Raw genomic sequence first — 9,824 nt, 5'->3', positions numbered from 1 at the left:
GAGAGACCTGGGGTGCTTCTCCCACCCCACCCCACCTGGTGCTGGACCTCCAGGACCAGCCAAGACCCCTTCTCTCCCGCAGCACCCACCTCACTGCCCTCCCTGGGGCTGGGTGCCTCTCGCCTGCCTTCTCCAACCACCGGTGTCTTCCCTTCACCACCAGCCCCTGAGGCGATGTCACAAGGTGCTCCAGGCGCATCTTGAGGCAGGACACAAACCCCAGGCCCACTGCACATGAAGACAAGGCCCACCTTAGCTTCACCACCACCTCGTCGTGGTGCCACTGGAGGACCAGCCCTGCTGAGCCCAGGGGCACATGCAGAGCACCCCGGTGTGTGCTGTGGGTGCCCCAGGCATGGTGTGGGGCCTGGCTGGGCCCCCTTGGTCTCTGGCCCCTCTGTGTTGCCCAGTCCATGCCCCCAGCCCCCTCCCTGTGGGATGGAGCTGCCCCAGCCAGCTCACAAGGGCTCCCGGCCAACCCGCAGCTGCCCAGATGGGGGGTCCATGGTCATGGCAATGGTCTGTGTCGGTGAGCAATGCGGGGGCTCAGGGCTCAGCTGACACCCCCCCCGCCTCGTGCCCACAGTCTGGCTGCAGGTGGTGGTTGCCCACTCCCTGTTACCTGCCTCAGGGCACCATCGCGGGGCAGGCGTGCAGATTTGAGGTGTGTTTGCACAGTGATGGGTTCAGGGACTCCAGCCGGGGGCTGCTCCCTGCCCCAACGCCCCCCACAAGCTCCAGGCAGGAGCAAAGAATTGTGAAAGCCTCTGCCTGCACCACTGCCAATCCTGCACATCCCTGAGAGCAACCGTGCTCCTGGACCAGGAACTGGCGATGCCGGAGGGCTCCGTGCCAGTGCTGGAAAGGTGGTGGTGTTCACGTAGTGATGGAGCCCCTCCACCACGTGTGCATTGCAAGCACAGGGACCCGCAGTGCTTCTCTGACAGGGCTGCTCCTCAGGGAAAAACATCCTGGAGAGCAGCGAACAGCTGCTTTGGTCGGGACCAAGTAACGCTCGAGGCTTTTGAGGGGCAGAGCTGCAAAGAGCAGGAGCTGGGGCGGTGTCAGAGGGGCCGAGCAGAGACCGGACAGGAGCCGATGCACTTCGCTATCGTCACTAATGAGCCCTCGTTCATCGCATCACCAGATTGCTTGTGTCAAATTGTTTTTCTCAGCGCAGGTCTGGCCCAGCTCTCCCACAAACAGCACTGGAGGAGCAGGGCGGGAGCAGCTGGGGGGTTTGTTTGTCCTGGAGCAACACCCCACGCCCTGTCCCTGCGCTCCCCAGGCTCCCCCCACGGTGAGCGCCCTTGAGAAGACGCAGCCACGTGCCCAGCCAAGCGCTCCCATCAGTGCACACACAACCAGCAGGGAGGAGCTTAGTCATCCTTTTATTTATAAACAAATCAACGTAAAATAAGTGCAGAGGAAAGCACTGGCTGACCCCGCACGGGGACCTGTCTGCAGCGGGCCAGCGGGATCAGCATCGGGTAAAAACGAGGGGCGTCCTGGGGCCGATGCTGTGAGTGACAGGGCTCTGCGAGTGGCCGGAGCCCCACCTCCCTCCGACCACACTGGTGCAGCAGCAGGGACTGCAGCACAGACTTTGCTGTACAACAAAAAGCCTTTTTATTACTTTGGGGTTTGGGGTTTTTTGTGGTTTTTTTTTTTTTGCAACTTTTCCCCTTAGGGGTAAACCTGACCCAGTGCAAGAGACTGGAGGGTTGTTCACCACGGGGGCCCTTTCTGCTGCTGGCCAGGGCCCTCGAGGTTGGCAGGGAAGAGGGTGTGAGACGTTGCTCTGGATGCACGGAGGGCGAGCTAAAGACAGGAGCAGAAAGAAGTGCTTGCGGTGGGGATCCCCGTCCCAGCCCTTTGGTAGTTGCAGAAAGGAAGCGTGTGCGGGAGCGCGCTGTGGGTGCATGCGTGGGCACACGTCTGGGACAGCCCTCGCCTCCGCTGCGCCTCTCCCCATCAGCCCTTCCCCGGCTCATCCCAGGCCGGGGCAGGAGGTGTGCCAGAGGACGGGCAGCCCCTGTCCCCACAGGCAGCCCCGAGCCTGGCAGCTGCTGCCCAGGGGACACAGCGGCACGGCTGGGTGGCCTCCGCTCCGATGCTCCTCTTGCAGCTGCAGTAACGTGTCTGGGACAGCGGGTTACCGCTCAAGTGCCATCAAAAATAAATACATTAGACTGTCTGAAACAAACAGGTGCCGCCAGGTAGGGCAAAGCCCTCGCAGGAAGAGCAACGCAAGGACAGGTCACCACAGTGGGATCCTCTGACTTGCCAGACCCAACACCCTCTCGCCCACGCTGAGCTGGGACGGACCGAAAACACCAGAGGACCGACCGGGAGGGCCCCTGGGAAGACGAACCTTGGCATCTCTGGCTAAAAATCTCCAAGAGTTGCAAGTTCAACAACAGGTAGAAAAATCATTTCATCATTTTAAACAGACAACTCCTTATAAAAAAAAAAAAATTTTTTTTTTCAAAAAAAAAACAACCTCAAAAAAAAAAGAGAGAAGGATCAGTTGAGTCCTGCAGCATCCAGCTAGCCTCCGACGCCGACCCAGGCCCCTCCTTGCCACGGGCACACCAGACCCAGCCACGCTCCTTGGCTCTCCCGCAGCTCGCTCCACGCTCCCAGGCAGTGCCGTGTGCCGCTGCGCGGCCTCCCCAGTCAGAAATAAATACGAAGACCTCCATCCCTGGCCCAGCGTCCCCAGCCAGAGGAAGGCCAGGAGCTGAGGGGCAGGCAGAGCGTGGGAAGTGAGTGGCCCCCGGGATGGGTGGCCGGGCTCCCCCCAGGCGTGGAAGACGGGGACGGGGGCAGTCATTGCTCTGAGCTCGCCACGGTGCTACGGGGGCCGAGCGTGGGTCGGGGGCACCATCCCCCTCGCAGCCGGGCTGCCTGGCGAAGCGCAAAGCGTCCCGCTCCCCCAGCCCACCACTCCTCCTGAGGGGACAGGAGCCGAGGGCCGCCCCGAGCAGGCGAGGCTGGGAGCGCACGAGCCTCAGTGAGAGGGAGAGGAGCCGGCGTGTGTGCCCAGTCCCCACGGGCTCTGCCCAGAGCCGCTGCTCCCTCCCAGGGAAGTAGGACTGGGAGCCCGTGGAGAAGCGCCGGCTGGGCAGCAGGGAGAAACCCTCCGCTTCAAACAGGACGCCCACGACTCGAGTCCGGTGCGAAGCCCCGGGGCCAACTGTGCGCCAGCCTCCTCCCGAGCGCCCGCCGGGGCCTGGCCGCTGGCGCAGGGGCGGGCAGGCGGCTGGACCCCTGCAGCGGGGCTGGGGCGTCGGTGAGGTGTCCGTCTGCGGCGTAAATGGGTGTGTGTGCATGCGTACCTGTCGGCAGGCGAGCGTGGGTATGGATGGCCAGGAGCGGAGCTTCCAGGATCCGTCCTGCCAAGCGTCCTCTCAGAACTTGCCTTGCTTTAGCTTGTCGATGTGGTAAGTGAGCTTCAGGGCTGGCCCCAGCTTCAGCCCCATGTACTTCATCATCATGTCACTCCGCAGCAAGAGCAGGGCTTTCCCATCGATCTCCTGCAAGGAGGGGAAACAACAGCACTTGTGACTACACCTGTAAGCCCTAACCCTGCCCCCTGAGCCAGGCTGTGCCCAAAATGACGGCGGCTGAAGCAGCACGGCTGGGGGCGAGAGCACCGCTCAACAGCAGAGGTGGGTTGCGCGTAACTGCAGCATCCCAGCGTGGGCATCCCTGCGTCCCACCCTGCCTGCAGCTCGGGGGTCCAGCCCTGGACCCCCCACGTGGTGCTGGGAAATCTGCTGGGTGATAAACACCCAGGAGCCATGTCCAGCTGGTCAGCAAATCCTGAAGGGAGGTAGGGAGGAAGGAAAAGGGGGGGGTTTCCCTGATAGGGGAACAATCGAGGCAGCGGCAGTGCAGGGGAGCAGTCTCTCACTCAAGGGCATCGTCATCCCGCTGCAGGAGAAATCTCCTGGTAGAGGATGCGCTGGCCCTGACAGCAGTCCTGCCATGACACACGCAGCCCTGAAGTCAAGGTTGAAGAATGAGGCAGGAGACCAAACCCTGTAAACCCAAAGAGACTGCCACTGCGTGCAAAGCAAATTTCTGGAGTTTCTAAGCGAAGTCCCAGCAGCTGGCAGAGCAACAGTGGAGCATCTCATCTCCAGCAGGGCTGATTTCAACATCACAGCTTTCAAAAGTATCTGATGCTTTACAGCTGAGCCAGATGTGTCCCTCACTGAGGCTCAGGAGGGGAGGGATCACGAAGCTCCAAATAACCGGAGAACAGCTTTGCACTTAGCATCTGCGAGTGGAAGTTTTCCAGTCCCTTGCAGCACTCCTTTCCTTGACCTGGTCCAGGCTTGGCCCAGAGCTTTGCAGTGGACAGGTTTCCATGAAGAAAACGTTAATGGACTTAGAAATGAAAAACAGAAATCACAACCTCGAACAATAGAAAATCCTGTCCTATGTCGACACTCAGTTAGGTCTCACACTTGGTAAGATCTCCAGTGCTCAGAGCTGAGCACCGTCTTGCACAATTAAAACAAAACATTTTTCAATTACTGGTGGTTCTAAGATTGAACTAATTAAAAACAAAAAAAAAAAGAGAGAGAGAGAGTGTTGTCTCAGCCCAGCACAGAGCAAGAAGCGTCTCATCCGCCTCTCCTGCCTGGGGAAGATGGGTATTTTCTCCTACTGCTCTTCTGACTTCACGAGCACCACCAGATATAACAAGGAGTTAATCAAAAGGCAGAGGGAAGATGAACTGTCCGGCAGGAATCAGGATGTGGAGCTGCCAAAATTTTTGTAGCTTTAATTGTACAAACTCCATGCTGTATGTCTGCAGCTATTTTACACTTAAAGACATGCACAAGAACCAGAGCCTTACGAGACTCCTTTTTATAGGAAACAGGGGAGTTTAGCAGCAACGCACTCAATGAATTCCACTTGGAACATGTTTCTTGCCAGAAGAAATTTGCTACAAGGTGAATATTAAGACTCCAGGATGAACAGGGTTTTGTGTTTTCAGCGCTAGGGTTCAAGTCCAGCTAAGAGCTGAGCTCTCCATACGCACAAAGGCAGCGGTGCTGGGAGCTGTAGCTGGGCTGCGATGTCTTCCCCTCGACGATTTCTGAGTAAGAGGATCCCAAGCCTGAACACGGTATGAGCAGGATTTATGAAGATGTTTTTCTTAGCACAAAACTCCAGCTGGTACAAAGTGCTGCCCTTCTTCTGACTCTCCTAGATTTTCCTTGTGTGATGATCTGCCCCCTCCCATATATAATATATACATACACACACATATATACACATATACACACACTCACTCATATATATATATATACACACACATACTCACATGTTTCCGAAAGAGGTCAGCGTGGGGTCCCAGCTGTGGATCTGCTTCTCGTATGAACTGCATCACCTCCTCCACCGTCCAGGACGAAGGGTCGCGGCTGCTCAGCCGCGAGACGTCTCGGGATCCAAGGTATCTGTCTGAACCTGGGGGGGAAGCGCGAGACGGCAGCCGTTACTCCAAGTATCCCCGCAGCATCGCTCCAGCAGTTATTCACCCTTAATCTACCATTCAGTCTCCTCTCTCAAAGCAACGGCAGAGACAACGCGAAGGGCATGTCCCAACCGTGCCCCAGAGATTCCTGTGGCACAGGTCTAACACCAAAGCCTTATTCTCTCTCCTTAGGCCTCACTTTTCGGGGCAGCTTTCTATACTGAGCCCTTTTCCTCACTCTAAACCCCAATTTCCCCTTGTGCCCCTTCAGCTGAGTTTGCCCCCCCCCATTCCCACTCTTCCTTGCCCATCTACTGACAGTTCCCACCTTTGCAGAAAACAATCCTCCATTCCCACTTCTCTCCCCACGCACCCTTTCTCCCCTCGCTCCCCGGCTCCGAACACCACCTTTAGCAATTTTAACACAGCAAAGCTGTTTTGTGTTTTCATCGGCTGCGTTTTCTGATGGACTGAGCCCATATGCGAAATTCTGTTGTCTTGAAGCACCGCCAAAGCTAACAAAAGACCTGCTCCCAACGTGCCGGCATCGGCACAGCCCGTTGTTCCAGCTCTCTGCCTGCATACACAGAAGTGGGGGGAGACGGATCAAGGCATCAGCAGCCTGAGCTTTTTAGAGGCTTTTATTGATGCCATGCACTTAAAATTACAACTTTTTTTGCAAACACCTGTATTTGACATGTGCTGATTCACTGCATTGAACAGCTCTCCTGCCCCTATTCCTCCATACAGACAAGTGCCGTTGGCGCATCCGCTCATCCTCCTGGCCACCCGCCCCAGCTCCCAGCCTCATCAGGCAGTTCTTGACTCCCTGGCCATTCCCGATCCATCCTCACGGACTCAGACGCCCATTTATTGCTTTGACAGCCCCATGCCCATGCTTGCAAATTCAGCTCCTGCTTACTCCTTCCTATCCACTGACCTCCAGGTCCCACCTAGTCACCACGCCGAATGAGTGACCCTGCAAGCACCACCTCTCCGTATTTCCACCCGCCCATCTGCCATGTCTCTAGAGCTACCGTCGAACCTAACAGACTACCTGTTTAACAATGTAGAAGCCAGTCTCTGGTACTTGCTGAAGTTAGAAAGGTGTAACTGGAGTTAGAAAAGCCCTTTATTGCCCAATTTACAATCGGAGGGCTGGCTTCTTAACTCTCTTACCCCCAGAGCTAAGCCTACGCAAGGCAGAGGTACTGCCCTGGGTGAGGCTAGAGGGTTGGTGCAGGTGCCTGTATCCTTGCAGGCGATAGTCTCTGGAGCTCCTGCTGTGGCTGGATGAATTGACAGAGTTCAAGGCAGAGTCCATGGGGTCCAGGCGAGGCTCCAAGGGCCCTGGGAGGCCATCTCCCAGAACAAAGGTTTCACCTGGAACGCACCAAGCTGCAGTCAGTGCACCCGAACGCCACGCAGCCCGAAGTTACCGCTCGGCGTCAGAAAGCAGAACCGCAGCAAAGGCAGCGCTCACGCGCGGCTGCGAGAGCAGGGTCGAACCACCGTGTTGGTGGTCTCCTCGAAAGCACAGAAATTCAAACAGGCACTGCTAAAGCACTGCAGCCTTGTGTTTGCCTGGCAAATGCCAGTCCAACCAGTTACCAGTGATAACGGTTGGCGCCCAGACAGGAGCAACAGCTACTCTGTCAATGCTGCCACCAGCTCTGGCTTGCGGTCCTGTGTCCTTACTACTTCCAGAGGCCCTTCTGTGCCAGCGGGGCACCGCGGGGGCAGGTGGTGGAAGGCTGCCCGTTCTGGATGCCAACAGACACAGGACTCACACAACAGCCCTGAGAGGGGAGAGGAGGCTCCCTGAGATTCGGGGTCAAGCGCCGCACATTACCAGCATTAGTGTGCAAGGTAACGGACCGGGTGGTTGTGATTGTGGGGGATATTTAGTGAGACTCATGCTGTAGCCTGGACGGCAGCACACATGCAGAGCAGGAGGGAGCAGCAGGCTCCTCTGAGCAGCTCAGCTGCACTGTCACGGCCCGGCAATGCTCTCACACCGTGCTGACCCTCTGGCCCTGAAACCAAGGTGCTGGTGACCAGCTGCTCACCCCTCCTGACCTCCTGCTGGGCCCTTTTTCACTGCCTAACCAAGTTGGTGACCAACACCCTTTGCTGGGACACGTGCGGGAGGGACAGGGCAGAGGGGTCCCAGTGTGAGACTGGCTTCCTCACCTTCTCTTCCAGAAACACACTTAATTTTCAGCTGTCAGTGGCAGTATTAGGATGGAGGGGCTGAGTAAGCTATCCAGGGTGATATATGGTATTGGCTGAGCCAGCAAGATCTCCCTTTGCTGTTATACTGTGACAGCTTCATCCTAGGACCACGTGTTTGCAGATTTTACTATGGCACAGGTTACAAGGAAACCCAGCACAACCTAGTCTCAGGCCAGGTGGACCTGATGCCTCATGAGTCATCCTCAAATACCTGCATTCTTTATTATGAAATACCTGGCAAGTTCATACAGCCAAAGAGGAAAGCAGCTCCTACAACAAGGGGTATTGCCTGTGCACTCTAGGCTGGGCCACTGCATCTGGCTGGGAGCTGGAGCTCCTCTACCAGCGTCTGTAGAGACCCTGAGATCAGCTCACAGTCCTGAGCTGCTGCCACTCAGACACCACGGTAGGTGACAAGGATGAAGAAACCTGAGCAACTGCCCCAGCCAGGCCCTGGGCTTCTTCCCTGGGACTTCCCAGACCACAGGAGCAGCAGATGAGAAACCAGCACAGCGAGGTTATGCTGAACTGGGATGGTGGTGGGGGTGCAGAGTCGATACTGCAGCCCGTGAGACCCAAGAGCTGTTGAGGTCTTCCCAAACTTTCCTGCTAAGCTGATGCTGCCATGCTCCAGTGAAGGGAGATGCAGCTTGCCAGAGCCTGAAGCAGTACGTGAGTTTTGCAGACGTTGGGCCCCACCAAATGGGACAACCTCTCTTGGAGGCACATTGTTTTATCTGGTTTCTATGAACTACAGGACTACTCTGTGAACTGGGATCGTCTGGTTTCAGTGCTTCTGCTGTCTGTGTTTGAGCAGAGATCTCAGAGGCGAGTTCAGCTGGAGGCAGCCAGCCCATACCTTCCCTGGCTTCACCTCATAAGGCTACAAAATGGAAACATCCCTCTTGTCTAGCTGTTTGGCAATTCAGTGAAGCAGATGTGAGGTTATCACCTGCATAACTGCAACCCTCCATCTCGTGGGCTTTGTTACTCTGCACTTGAGGCGTTTCTGCCTTTCTTTGCTTTTAGGTCTCTGGGACACTCTCAGAAACCAGCAGCACAACCTTAAAATCTCATGCAGAAACAGCGCTGATGTGAAGACTGTTATTCCCCCAGTGCCCTGTGCCGTGTGCTGGCCTGCATGTGAGTAGATGTGTTTTCACCTGCTCTCTATGCATAAAAGGAGGCTTTCTGACTCATGACTATTCCTGAGTTAACTTTGGACACCTCCTTCACTCCCACACCACCTTCCCACCATCCCATTTCAGCACAAGACTGGATGCCAACCCAGCACTGAGAGCTGTCTACTCTGGCCCAGGGGTGGACAGAGATTCCAGGCCCAGACAGACCTACACCGTGGATGTGACTTAGGCCAGCGGCACTTTATAGTAGCTTCTTCACAGCAACTACATCTGGTTTCCTCTCCAACAGGACAGTTCTGACTCACAGGAAAGTGCAGAGGCATGAGAGGGGTCAGCGGGCACAGCCCTCTGCACTGGTCTGGATGCTCTGTAACAGGAAAGTGGCTGCCGGCATGGGAATGGGTCTGTGCTGCACATCTCCATCCTCTAAGGAAACCCAGCACCCTCTGCGAGGTGACGCGCAGCCTCAGCTTGCCGGGAAGCCCCGGGACACTCGCCCCAGATGTGCTGGGTCAGGCAAATGTGTGTGTCTAACTGCTCATGAAGACCCCAAATCTCACACAGAGGGGATTTTTGTCAGCAGAAGGAATTTCCGGGCTCAGTTAGTGAAGACAACAGCTTGGGAGGCTGGGAGACCACATGCACAGGTTCACGCTGGTGCAATGCTAAGGATCCAAAACTCACCCTCAGAAAATATTTAACTGAACAATTAACACACTGTCATTATTCGGATGTGAATGCACTGTGATGCATTCTTCAAGTATGTGATCATGTTCTCACATGTGCTTATGATCACACATCCGAAGAAGAGGATGAGGCCACGCAACTGGGGAGCACTACTTTGTTTTGCTCAAGAGGTAGAATTGAAGCTGCACGTTCACCCTCAGGTTACCTATCTCCCAACTGGTGAGTGCTTGGTCGTGCTGTAAATATTGCAGCAGAGCTGGAGGCTT

At 56.1% G+C, this 9,824-nt stretch overlaps 1 protein-coding gene across 6 annotated transcripts in view; it reads right to left on the bottom strand.

Annotated features, from left to right (window-relative positions):
* Window positions 1–1,372: 1,372 nt before the first annotated feature.
* SCMH1 (Scm polycomb group protein homolog 1) overlaps window positions 1,373–9,824 on the bottom strand; it is a 74,440-nt gene continuing 65,988 nt past the window's right edge. For 4 of the 6 annotated variants that reach the window (XM_076357193.1, XM_076357195.1, XM_076357198.1 and 1 more), the window contains 3 exons: window positions 6,674–6,877; window positions 5,345–5,487; window positions 1,373–3,539 (listed from right to left, as the gene is read on the bottom strand). In XM_076357193.1, coding sequence (XP_076213308.1) covers window positions 3,414–3,539; window positions 5,345–5,487; window positions 6,674–6,877 — 473 coding nt within the window. In that variant the 3' untranslated portion in view covers window positions 1,373–3,413. The remainder of the gene's footprint in view (window positions 3,540–5,344; window positions 5,488–6,673; window positions 6,878–9,824) is intronic. The other 2 variants (XM_076357196.1, XM_076357197.1) reach the window with 1 other exon arrangement.

This window comes from Aptenodytes patagonicus, chromosome 21 (assembly GCF_965638725.1).
Source record: "Aptenodytes patagonicus chromosome 21, bAptPat1.pri.cur, whole genome shotgun sequence".
NCBI classification, from domain to species: domain Eukaryota; kingdom Metazoa; phylum Chordata; class Aves; order Sphenisciformes; family Spheniscidae; genus Aptenodytes; species Aptenodytes patagonicus.
The sequence above is the reverse complement of the archived record's forward strand: the minus strand, read 5'-3'. Positions and strand labels throughout refer to the sequence as shown.